The sequence below is a fragment of the Topomyia yanbarensis genome, chromosome 3 (assembly GCF_030247195.1).
Source record: "Topomyia yanbarensis strain Yona2022 chromosome 3, ASM3024719v1, whole genome shotgun sequence".
NCBI lineage: Eukaryota > Metazoa > Arthropoda > Insecta > Diptera > Culicidae > Topomyia > Topomyia yanbarensis.
Window position 1 is genome coordinate 129,781,835 of NC_080672.1, and position 14,138 is coordinate 129,795,972.

Genomic DNA, 14,138 nt, shown 5'->3' on the forward strand with positions numbered 1-14,138 from the left:
TACAAAATCTTTTCGTAACGTAACGATTTTATTTTTATTTTTGAACTATTTTCTAGAAATCAGTTACAACATTCATGTAAAATATTTTAAGGTGTGCTAACACACCAACACAAATAAAAGAATAATTCATGTTTTTATAGGATCATGAATGTTTTCGAAACCAACATAGCGTAAATTCCAACAAAAACCCTTATTTGAAATTTGATCCATGTTTCTCATTTTTTTCATTTTTTTTAATTCCTACATGGATTTTTTTAATTTTGTTAAAATTTCATCGATCCATTTTTTTCAAATTGTGGATTGTATTTGTATTTCTACAATTGTAAGATTCTGCCTTTTTTACCTATGTCCACACTTTTATTTTATCCATCTTTTTGCGTTCCTTACTTTTGCTTTTTTTTCTATTGCTATCACTATCACTTACTTTATAGTTTTTTCTCTGTTATTTAATTTTATTCGCAATTTTTCAAGAAAATTCTGCTTTCTTTATTTTTGTTCTTATTGTTTCATATTTTAATGCCATGCTTTTTTATTTGTGTCATTTGTCATTCCACCTATTTTTTAGAATTTGTCTATTTACTACATTTATTCTTGTTATAGCCTTTTTCTATTTCCTTTTTTCATATTTTTTTGCTTTTCCAAAAGCAATTTTACTTATTCATATTCATTCCAATTTGTCTTATTGTTTAATTTTTTACCTTTCTCCTATTTTCTTCCTAATTTTCTAGTTTTTAGCTTTCCGTTTATCGTAGTTTTATTTTTTCCCATTGTTCATTTAATATAATTTTATTTATTTGTTATACCTTTTTCTTAAGATTTTATTCGTCATTGTTATTTCTTCATGTTTTCCATTTAACCTATTTTGAAAGTTTTCTGGTGGCCATTTTCCTATACGTTAGCATTGATTTTTTTTATTTTAATCACAGAAATACGAAATCTAATATGATTCACAGTCTATACAACAATTACAGACGAGGATCAAAGATTTAGTAGATTTATTGTCACAAATTAAAAATGATACTTCAAGAATAGTACTAAAAATTATCTCTGCCGAAATGAAGTGCAAGCATGTCTTTGAAATAACAATCAAATATCAAATAAACAAGCCGAATTTGAAGTTTATTTAAATTAAGCATACTGATTGCTTAAACTCTAAACATATATTGTCCTTATCAACTGCAACAAAAAGAGTATGAATATTAATGATAAACTCGTAAACAATACAGTTCCTCTAGAAGACAGCATCGTATGCGTGAGAACATTCTGAACCATTCCCTCGTCAGGTGCATAGCGTACCATCCTAAGTAAATGATTCGGATCGCAGCATATCGTGTAGCCTTGAGCAAAATCCTTAAATTCTTTCTTCGAAAAACCAACCGTATCACAGTTGTCATCACACAGTGGTTTCAAATTTGCTACTTTTGACTCGAAGGGATTATTCAGCGTAACAAACGCGATCCCTGCATCTTTACTAGGTGACTTAACGATTTTCCAAGTCCAAAGCGGTATGTCAATGCCGGAATCGTCCAACGAAACAGGAATCTGCGCCCCATTCAGATGCAATAAGCTTAGTACCCCGCTTGTACCTTGAATTACGATAAGATCTTCCTTAAGGAGTGAGGCAATACTTTGAACTAGCAACTCCACTCGGTTCCAGTTTCCTGCATTGACGGTCTAAAAATGTATAAAATGTGTTAAAACCATTCTTTCAACAGAAAATAAATTAGATGCACTATACATTCCACTGTGGAACCGCATTCGTATAGAAAAATGTTGCATGCTTCCAAGTGCGGAACACTCCGTCACCTTTTGGAGTCATATGGCCCTTTGACAAATATTGCTTATCCGTCACCAGATATTTTTTTGCTTGTTCCTCTGATCCAAGAAGCTTGGTAAATTGCAACATCTGTTGATCCTGTTTATATAACGTTTCCGGATTAACAGTATCTGCAATTCCTTTACTATTCCATGCAATGTCATCTACGTTGGTAACAGCACCTGAGAAATTATGGGGATAGATAATTATATCTTCAAAACAACAACGATATCGTACTCGCGATGGCGGCTCCCGGTAGTATGTGTCTTGTAAACAAAACAGATAACCTTTTCGGATCAAAGCACGATTGGATGTATTCCACAAAACCAGCATTACCGGCGTCAAAGCCAATTTTATGTTTAACACCCCAATCATTCCCGCAAGCCTCTGTGGAGACAACAGAGTCGGCAGTGACTGTTTCTTTACACTCCAACTCTTTTGAACTAGCGGTGATTCCACCTTCTATATTGAACTTCGATCCTTGAATACACGATTTGTAGCTCACTGCCGTTTTAGTTTGTACCAGTTCATTTCCGGTTCCTGAACATAGTAATGCACTTTGCTGGACTGATTTATTCCACACTAACGCCGACCCGTAAGGTGCCCAAAGATGAAGTAAGTCTGCTTGCTTTATAAGATAAACAGGATCTTTCACGGGCAGATCTTTTTGAATGTCCACTGAACAAGTGGGTCCCTAGAAAGAACCAAAACTTATCATCGATTCAATAACCTATTACTTACAGTCACAAACTTCATTCCACGTCAGATTTTCAACCCAATTTTAAGCGTACAACGGAAATAAATAATTTTTTTGGGGTACATTCGACCCCAGAATTAAAATAGCTCTAAAATGACTAAATTTTATTGAATTTTTTTTAAATAAATTACGTAATTTACGTCATCCATCGTAGAAAAATGTTAGTGTTTTGTCTATTATATTATGTAATACTCCATTTTCTTATACCAGTGCTTTAAAATACGTCAAAATTCCATCTTTTTATATAACTATTAGTTCGGTAATTAATAACCGATTTTGACAATCTATGCGGGGAAGATTGGGAAGATTATTAGCTAAATAGGTTTTTGAACAAACAAGCAAGTAAATTTCAAAATACAGGTCCTGTGATTGGCCTATAAAAATTTCAAAATCTCGTAATTTATCTCGGGATCCACTCAGAAATTTTTATAAAATCTCCCAAACGTTGTTCATAAAAATAATCTATATCTATATATATATATATATATATATATATATATATATATATATATATATATATATATATATATATATATATATATATATATATATATATATATATATATATATATATATATATATATATATATATATATATATATATATATATATATATATATATATATATATATATATATATATATATATATATATATATATATATATATATATATATATATATATATATATATATATATATATATATATATATATATATATATATATATATATATATATATATATATATATATATATATATATATATATATATATATATATATATCAGTCAATGTTTGTATGTATATGATTTATGGACTTCCAAACGGCTTAACCGATTGCAAAATTTATACATAGTAGGCATTCGTTCTTGAGCGCGTTTGTGTGCTATTTATATGGGATTATCTGCCCGCCAGATACCGCCTCGGAGCAAATTGTGTTTTTCTCCTATTTCGTTGAAAGTTGCAGCAACGCGCGATGGGTATTAGCTAGTAGTTTATAAACAAAACAAATATTTATGAATTTTTGCTCTTAAAAAATCAACTCTCATTAATAGATTTTTTTTCTATACATTGAATAGATTATAATAAATAATTGAAAATTTTATAATCTTCAAAAGTTTCAACAAATCATTATTTGAAAAGAATAATACCGCATTGGAAAAAAAACGTGTCGATTATTTTTAGCTAATGAATTAGCATAAGCATAAGAGATCGCCTGTGGTTCCCGAGCAAAGCCCAGCATCAAAATTATAGCAAATAGACAACATATTTTGATATCAAGCATCAAATTGAAATCTTATTTTGATATCAGTTTAAACTTTTTCAGTTATGACATCATATTTTGATCTCATTTTGATGTGCTTACATTTTTAGAAAAAAATGTTTGTTTCTATTTCTTTGACAAACATTAAATTGATTACTTATTTTGTTATCAATGAAATATTTCACTATCTCAATGAGTTTTCAATTTGCAATTCTGCTTTCGATTTTGATCTTTTAACCGTTAAAACGACCAAAATGATAACAACCTGAGCAATCATTCCCTGCTACATCACAACATCAAGTTTAGCTCTCAATTTGTTATCAGACTCTGCTCGGGTTGCTACTCCGTTATTGATCACAACCGATTAATATTGCAAAATGTTCATTGAAACAACATGCTTGGGAATAACACTGTGAACCGCATTGTGCAATCCATATTGATCCATATCCAATACCGACGCTGGCCACGTCCAAATGCAGATCTTCTGGGGAAGTATGAAATGTTAGTCCAGTGCATGTCGCTGCTAGAGACCGAGGAATCCTCTGCATCTCCACATGTATCACGGGAAGGGATGCCGATTCTAAACAATCATTTCGCGCGGGATTTATTTATTGTTATCCTAACTCTCGGTTATGCTAAGTAAGTACTTGACAAATATGAAGTATTAAATAGTTGAGAGTACTACAGTTCTGAATGAAGATAAAAATATAGAATTTGTTTTAAGGGTAAATTAAATAAACTTAAACAATCCATATGCTAAGGAAACGAGAAAAGTGTTATGGCATATAATTTTATATTTTTAGCTAAATAATTCGAAAAAAGCAATAAATTAAAAAAGGTTGTGAAGCTGACGAGGAATGATTCATAGATACAACAATAAAAAGCAGAACTATTTAACATAACTAACTAATAAATATTTTATAACAACACACCTCAGTACTATGCTTGTACGCTGCCTCACATTGGGCAATAGCTTCCTTCTTATTTTGGTTGGAACTAGCTAGAGACAACGTCGATATAATAAACGCAAAAAGGGCTACACTCAGAAATGTCGCCAATTTGTTGTTCAAGATAAGATCTGTTGGGAAGCAGAAAATACGGTATTGCGAATGACCATGTCCAATCATAACTGATGTTATACAATTCACATCGTTCATGTTAGCTGAACGATGCACAGAGGAGTAATTGGAGTCGAATCCTGGCCAAAATTATTAGCTGCTACAATTGTTGTTATGTCTTAATATGAACTAAAAATTGACAATTACTAGTTTTTGGAACAACTTGGCATCTACCCACCTACCAGTGCAGAGGCCATTTTTTATATCCTTTCGAATATTAGTAATTTCTAGGTGATCTTTGTGAACACATTTGTTTTTCCAGTTGCATAAACAGTTAATCAGTGGGAAAGGGAGAAGAAAAGGGACGCCTGTTCATAGAGATTCATAGAGATACATTTTGGCAAAAATAGTATTTGGCGCTACAGCATTTCGGTGTACCTCAAATTAGTAAAAAAATCAATATTTTCAAATCGCTTGGGATTGGTGGATCGAACAAGATCGGAAGAGTTCGAATATTTTTTGCATAGCTGAAATCTTCTTGTTTTGTAATACTGCTTCAGAAAATTTGCCGGATCTAGCCGTATAATGTAACTTTTTTATCATTCAGATTAGGAATAAAATGTTAAAAAAAAGGAATTTTTTAAAGTTGGTGAAATACACAGCAAGTCTACTATTTTCAGTTAGTTTTAAACTGAAGTTAAACAAACGGTTGTGTTGAACTACTTTTGTAATAATATTGTCTTATTTAATATAGTCATCATCACTAGAAAGCAATATTGCTGAATATATAATGAAAATGATTAAAATATCCCTTAAAATATCACCATTGGGCATCCATGCAAAAATTCTTTAACAATTTTTGATTTTGCCGCGTTATACAGTAGGTTCTTAGGTAAGTAAAAAAATATACCGAAACAAAAAATCGAAAAAAAATATTTTGATTATTGGCCAAGAATTTGTTCTAGTTACTCCTCTGTGCGATGATAAATATCTTCGCCCAATGATTCACTGGCGAACAGTGTTCAATTACGAATATTTTGTATTCACATTGTAAAAGCGTTATACAGTGAAGTGTTAAGAAGTTGTCCTCGATGATTCACAAATTGAAAAGTAACTCACCTCTGCACTGTCGCGCCGAATCGCTGAAAGTCATTATAATAATCTCGTATTTCCTTTAGAAGTGCAGCTCCAATTCAAAAGTGCTGTTGCTTTTCAATCACACTTGCACACGATAGTGCCACACATCAATGGACTAAAAACAAGTTTGGTCTATATTCCCCTCTAAGGCCCCCATTCAATGGCTGTGAAGAACCGATACCGAAGTGCCAATATAAGTGTAAGATAATAATTTCACCGATAATGGCTTATCACCGTGACGACATATATGGGGAACATCGATTCCATTCGTTATAGATTCCTAGTTCTCAGCGAAGAACGGTGATAATTTTTTGAGAGTCTTGTCTCAATAACTAGAGTTTGAGATTGTAAATGTATCCTTGTTAACACATATCATTTATGACTGCACGTACACACATAGAAAAAATCGTGTAAATTTACGTCTCCTGACCATGACATCAAAAATGACGTAGTTTTACGTTTGATTTTAGTTTTACATGTCGTTGAATTTAGCGAGTCGCATAATTTTACTCCACATATGGCGTTTGTTTAAAATGTTGAAGGGTGTAAATTTATGGCACTGCGCATGGAAAGTACATCTTTCATGTAAAATTAATCAGAACACGGTTATATTTCGTCATTTCATCAATTACGGTTTGTTAGATTGTGGCAAGTTTGGAATTACGTCAACGATAAAATTCCGATTTTTTGGTGTGTAGATATCTTATCTCTTAAGATTGTTACATGTAATCGACTTGAAATCTGTTTGAATTACAACCATACGCTCAATTGAGGAAAGCATTAACACCACCCATTGCAATAACACGACAAGATGGAACAAAAAATCTACACATGTTGAGGTTATTTACTTCCATAGCACCCATTGTTCATTTCGCAGTATCTCGTTAAGGTTGAACAGATAAACGGACAAAAACCGAAAACGGAAAAAGCAGTTTTTTCCGCACCGTTCGTTAGATCTTCATGAAAATCAATCAGCAGCACTGTTACAATATTCTACATAAGCTGATTGATTTTCATGAATGTGTGGAAAAACTCCGTTTTTTGTTTTCGATTTTCGTCCCATTGTTCGTTCCTCTTTAACCCATTCATGCCCATGTTGTTTGTGGACAACAACGTTGTTAAACAGCTATAACTTTTGATTGAGGCGAGATTTGCTCACAAAAACAAGTAAGGCTCATTAATGTGATTATTGCCTTTAATTTGAGTATTAACAGTTACAAGGATCGGCTCTAGAACTGAAGTTATTGCAATTAGTCTGATTGGATTCCGATGGAGCAGTGCTGCCAGTGACAGTTTACGTTGACGACGGAAAATGATTTTTTCATATATCTTCGTTATGGTGCAATATTACGGAAAACTGATAAAACTTATCAATTTAGACTATCGTTGGCTACGTTTTCCACGCAATTGAACTATTGTAATTATTCTAGGAGAATTATATTGAGCATTAGAAGGTAAAACTTAACCAGCTTCTAGCACTGCCATGGAAGTACCTATCTTTATGAAAATAGGCTTTTCGTGTTTCTTGACTCAACCGTTTTCAAGAAAAAATAGTTTTCAAACCATACATACACTATAAAAAAGTTGGGCATGAAAAGGTTCAAGCTATACGAGAGAATGGTATAACATAGCGAAGGTTTTTGTTATCCGGATTTAACTATTAGCAGAAGGTTAAACTTTCCACAATAAAAACAACTATGCGATTATTTTTAGTTTTCTCAAATTTTGCCCATTGCACTGCGGCGTGGCTAGAACAAAAAGTTGGCCAAAATAAGGAGAAAAATCCGTGAAAATTTATACGTAGTAGATATTTATGATGGAGCGTGTTTGTGTGTTAAGGATTATCTATCCGCCAGATGGCGCTTCGGAACAAATATACGAAATTCGGAATTTTACTCCTATTTCGTTGAAAGTCGCAGCAACGCGCGACGGGTGCTAACTAATTTTAAATATTTGTTAATGTCCAACCTAATTAGATATGAGCAACGTAAATGTGTAGGTTTAAAATGACAAAACTAATTTTTGTCTGCATTTTCTCTAGAAATATTTTTGGAATTTTAGTGTAAGGCAGAGCTACGCCCGAAAACAAATTTAGTATTAAACCCGTTTTGGCAAAGAACATATTTGTAGTTTTGAGAAAATTTGTAAAATGTTTGTATTATAAGAAAACTATAACTAATTTATATTCACACCTTGCTTTCCCCTGAAGATGAAAAGATATCTCTTCGAAATATTGCGCTATGGGAAGGCATATGACCAAAAATCGAAAACTACATAAACTTCAATTGTATTCAATTCAATATTGAGCGTTTATATACAATATAATAAAGAAAATGGCTGGTTTTCTCAGAAAAATATTTGACTTAAGTGAGTAATATGATTAATAATCTCAGAAAATTCTTGACCGATTTCCAGAATCTTCTAAATTTGAAATGATTGAAGCAATGCTTCAATTGGCTGTTATAGAATTTCATCCCCATCTAACTTTCAGTTCCGGAGCTATAGGTTGGTTAAAGCGGTAACATAGGAATTTCTCATACACTTGTTCAATTATAATACTTACTCTTTGCTTCTCATATAGAAAGGTTTGGCCATCACTCTGAAAATCGTCATCCTAATCCAGGTCATTTTTTCTAGCATTCTGGATATTAACAGGAGCGTTTGGCGGGGGTTCCCCCCACCTATCGTACCACCATTGCCTCTCTCCTCCTTCATCAAACCCCCCTCAGATTCCTCTCAATCATACCACCCAGACTACCCCCTCATCCCACCGCCTTCAGACTCATAACTCTTTTATTTCCAGTGCCTTCACCCATCACAATAAGCTGGATGTAGACGTGTGCGCCGCAGCGCCACGCCACCACGGCCGGTAAATTTTGATGCACGCCGACGCTGAACGATAGGCCGAAACTTTTTCCCATGCCGATTATTTACGAACTCGAAAAATCTCAATATGCTTGCTTTTACCAAAACAAGACAAACTACTATGATATCAGTTCACTCAGTTGCCGATTACTCGCTTTTCTCCTGTTGTATACATATTGAAGGCACTGCACAGAAAAAATCGTTTCCAAATTCGTGAACAAAGTGCCATGAATTCTAATTAATTTTTGCGTAACTAAAACAGGACTTACGATTTTACCTACAAAGATCGTTGGTTTTTTGTGAATTTCTTTTACGGTTTTCCCTATGCTTTTACCAAATCATTTTTCTATCCGTGAACTAGTTCACAACTTTATGAAAATTACTCGTAAAGCAAATGTTGATTCGTAATTATATCCATTAATCTAGAAACATTGTTTACGATTCGACTATACGACGTGAACTGATTCATGAGTTTTTACATATTTATCGTGATTCGGTTTTCGTAGTTTTGGATTAGATCATTAAGCTTTTTTTTGTCTTGATGTTTTCTCATGAACTAATTTGCGTAACTCGGTATGTTACGAATGGATACATTCGTGCATCGTGAACTGGTTCAAGATTCGCGATCCTGAAATGGAACCCAAAATCATAAAGTACGTTTTTACTGTCACGATTTATGGGATTGTGTGTATGATCTTGATATTTATATATGAACAATTTCACGAAACTCAAACTGTGAATTAACTCTTTCTTACTCAATGGATTCGTGAACTAACTCTTTCTTACTTTTGAATATGTTAACAAATTCAGAAAATATTCCCAACCATTTTCACTTTCATGTAACTTTAATTTAATTCATAACAGCTGCTAACGACCAATCATAGGTACGAGCAGTAGATATATGAAAACTGTTAGGACTATTAGAAACCTCGTTATTCATTTGATAAGGTTCAGTGTAATGTCCGGAAAGAAGCCGAATGAAGGGTGTCCCACATCGAATTGCATCACGGAACAAACGCAGATTTGATCTAATTGGGATGGTTCCGTAATACCTCCTTCACAATTTCCCAGTATTTTTTGATGGGCCTTAGTTCCGGTGTGTTAAGGGGGGGGGGCATGTTCTTGGGTACAAAAGTGACCCCGTTGGTTTCGTACCACTCCAGGACAATATTTGAATAGTGGCACGAAGCTAGATCTGGCCAGAAGATCCTAGGGCCCTCGTGTTGCTTCAACAGAGGATGCAGACGCTTCTGTAGATATGCTTTGAGGTAGGTCTCCCCGTTTACTCTCCCGGCTGTCGCGAACGGCGCACTCTGTTTGCCACATGAGCAAATTGATTTCCAATTCATGTATTTATTAGCAAACTTTTACTTTCTCCGGAACATCAAACTTGTGTTGGGCGGTGAAGAACACTAGCCTAGGAAGCTACCGGAAATCCGCCTTGACGTAAGTCTCCTGGCCGTAAAGTTTCCGGGCCCGTGACTTTCCTCCTTTCTTCCTCGCCGATAGTCACAATTTGGAACCTTCTGCACTTTGAACGTATGCAGTCGCTCCCGATCCTTAGCTCTCCGAAAGAAAGATTTGTACGGATTCAACATTTTGGCCACATCCCTGACCGAAGCATTAGGATTCTGCTTAAACGCTTTCACTACACGCTTGTAATCCTGATCACTAATAGAACATCCATTCTGACCGCATTTCTCCTTCCGGTCGATGCTCAGAGTTTAAAAGTAACGTTTAATCACACGACTCACCGTTGACTGCACGATTCCGAGTTGTTTTCCGATGTCCCGATGAGAGAGTTGAGGATTTTCTAAGTGCTTGCGCAAAATCAATTTGCGACGTTGCTTTTCCGATGACGCCTTTTTCCAATTTTCGAAAAACTGACAGCAATAAAAATACAGTGTAAACGATAAACTCTAAACTACATCCACCATAAATTTCAAGAGAAAAAGATGCAATGGGTTCTTTTCTACAGCGTTTTTTTTCGTGATGATATTTGATGTGGGACAACTGTGCTGAGGACAATACATTGAAAATTAACAAATCGTATTCGTGAAATAGTTTTCAAAACCATGAGATACTGCTAGTTGGTTACGCTTTTAGATTACTCCATTACTCCTCGTAAAAAAATCCGATAGTAACTCCAAGACTAAAATATTACCATATACAAAAATTAAGACAATCGTGACAAAGCTGCTGAAATCGCAAACATGAATCAAACTACTTCACGGGAAAATATCAAGAGTGAATTATACAATAATATTTCACGATATACGAAGAGAATCATGAAAATTGTTCAATTCCGGCTCTTTTAGACGATCAGTGTATTTCAAAATTATGAGTTTGAATGAAAAAACTACACTCGCATTAATCCTACTAAAAATTCCAGTGTAACCCCGTACATTTTTGCGTGAACTAGTTTTGTGAAAATACACATATTTTCATGAATACGAAGATTGGTTATTTTCGTTACATTTTACGAAATTATGATTTTTTGCAAAAAAATTATGAGCAGATTTTTTTCTGTGATTTCTCATAGCAATGATCCTAACTTTTCTCAACTCTTGGGCACTGATGTGACGGCACAGAGGGTAAGACATTGGCCCATAAATCATAAATGCTCATAAATGTTTCTTTAACCGTTGTGTGTCCGACGCGGTACCCGGGTACCTTTTTAAGTTTCAATTAATTAAATTCCTATGTTTTATCTTTAGCTGGAAATTTAAACTTTGTGACATCTTAGAACATCACCAAGTCAAGCTTTTGGGCTAATAATATTGTTGATATAGTAAGGGTGGGAGTGAGGAGGGGCTCCTGAATTTTTTTACTACGTAACAGGCCGACGTGAGTACCCGGGTACCCACAAAACTAAAATGCCCATAACTAAGGTAACATCCAACCGATTTCGATAGTTTTGACTGTTTTGAATTCAGGAACTTATCCACTTTTGGACTTGGTAAAAATAAATCGGGTTACTTCATTCGGTTCCCGGGAATCCGGGTTTCTGGAAGCAGGTTCCAGTGCTGGGGTACTATTTGCGAATTTCAATGGAATACTAGCAATATGGGTATCAAAATTCTTCGAATTGCATCAGTAGGCTGTATCTTGTGGTTTTGGAACCATTTGGTGATTTGACCCCGGAACGGACATTCCGGAGCAGGTTCCCGCGGGGCCGTGAGTGGCCATTCCATTCCAATTTCATTTTTCAAATTGCCATAGGGTCCCGTAACAATAAATAACAGACTTCCGAGACAATTTGATGAGTTTTGATACTCATATTGCTAGGACATTATTAAAATTTACAAATCATATCCTAGTACTGGAACATTACTCCGAAAAATCCGGATTACCAAAAACCGGATCCATTGTTCCGTTTTTGTTGTACAGAATCAAAAAGTGGACGAGTTCCTGAATCCAAAACATCTAAAAGTATCCAAATCGGTTAACGGAAGCCATAGTTATGAGCATTTCAATTTGTGGGTACCCGGGTACCCTCGTTGGCCTGTTAAAGGTGTTTTTGTTGTTGGACACATAACTGTTAAGGTTCAAAGAACTTTCGGTGAGCGTCTACACGAATTGAACGCTCGATAGTATGCGTTGAAAAAATGCATTCAACTTTGTCACTGGTTTATCCATATAAAGCATTTATTAAACGCTAAAAGAAGAATATCAGCCGATTTATTAGATTATAGTCGGTTTATTAGATCAAATCATGCAAAATAGTTGGTGGAAAAACAACTGACCGGGTGGAATGGTGCTTTTGAAAAGTGGCGGTGATTTTTCGTCACACCACCACACTTTCCCGGGGCACGCAACACAACTGCGTAGTGAAAAACCAAAGCCACTTTTTCAAAAGCACCATCCCGCCCGGTCAATTATTTTTCCACCAACTATTTTGCATAATTTGAATCCTGATAATCTAATAAATCGGCTAATTTTCTTCTTGTAAAGTTTAATGAATGCTTTATAAGGATAAATCGGCGGCAAAACTTAACACATTTTTTCCTACGCATACTACCAAGCGTTTAATTCTAACACATGCTCAAAAAATGTAACTTGAGCCTTAAAAGCAACCATTGTGGTTAGGAATTTTAGTCCCAAGACTGTTTTTTGTCACATCGATGTAAATATTCGTCACGACGATACACGCTGACGCGCCGTCAACCCCACCGCCGAAAATTACATTCACGCCGCCGTCGATCAACAACACTTGAACGAGATATTGACGAATAACTAAAAGCAGTGACCAAAAACATATTTTTCAAAGTAATCTCAAAAATGTTTCTTTGAAAAAAATCTACTTTTTTCTTAGCTTATCGTGATTACCTTAAAATTTGTAAAGTCTGTCACATTAGATTCTGAAAACATGAAAAAAAAAATTTCTGTTATAAAAAATTAGAGCAAAAACAAAAAAATTTGAGCAAAAGCAAAAAACGCTTAAAAAACAAGAAAACTCGAGCTTCTTTTTAAAGAGAAATTGAATATGATTTTCGTGTTCAGCGACCCAAAATTAATCTAGAAAACACTTTTTCACGCAACTTAATTTTTCTTGTAAACTAGTGTAATCTTGTTTAAGACCAAAAGAGATAAGTGAAAAACAGGACAATTTTCACTCGGTGCTTAATAACATCAACAGTTCGGATTTTCGTAATCTTAGGCTAAAAATTCACGTCAGAAGTTTGTCTGTTACATAAGAGTTTAAAAGATTTTTTTTTGCTGAATTATATTTTTATGAAAATTCAAATAAAAATGAGTTATTTAACAAAAAATAACTTTTTTTGACTTTGTTTGCTCTTTACCCTAAATTGTTGATATTTAATCCAAACATTTTATACATTTTTGGAATGGGCACATCAATACCTTTCAAATGGAGAGTGGGGTTGAGTTAATCGGATGAAGTGCTCAAAAAAAGGTTTTCAAAAAATCTCAAAAACGGATCTTTGAAACAGAAAATGGATGTGATTTTCGTGTTCAGCGACCCAAAATTGACTTAGAAAACACCTTTTTTCTTAACTTCATGCAAACACCCCAAAATTTGTAAACTAGTGTAATACATCGGCGTACATATCCAGCCGGGTGGTAGTGGCTGTGGATCGTTCTTCATCCCCTTCACACATACATCTCCGCATTCCAAAATAAGTTATCAAGCAGACACCAATGCTGATTTAGCTTATTGTGATATTTTTTGTTTCAATTGTTTCAGCAACGACAAGTAGCTCATCAAGTTCGTGAATGGCAT

General features: G+C 34.4%; 1 protein-coding gene across 1 annotated transcript; it reads right to left on the bottom strand.

Moving 5' to 3' along the window:
- Window positions 1–194: 194 nt before the first annotated feature.
- Window positions 195–6,211, bottom strand: LOC131692593 (uncharacterized). The gene is made up of 5 exons (XM_058979744.1): window positions 6,014–6,211; window positions 4,769–4,914; window positions 2,054–2,510; window positions 1,739–1,998; window positions 195–1,674 (listed from the first exon to the last, which is right to left on the bottom strand). Exons 1-5 carry the CDS (start codon window positions 6,045–6,047, stop codon window positions 1,153–1,155), a joined length of 1,419 nt encoding a protein of 472 aa, XP_058835727.1. The 5' UTR covers window positions 6,048–6,211; the 3' UTR covers window positions 195–1,152.
- Between the last annotated feature and the right edge of the window lie 7,927 nt (window positions 6,212–14,138).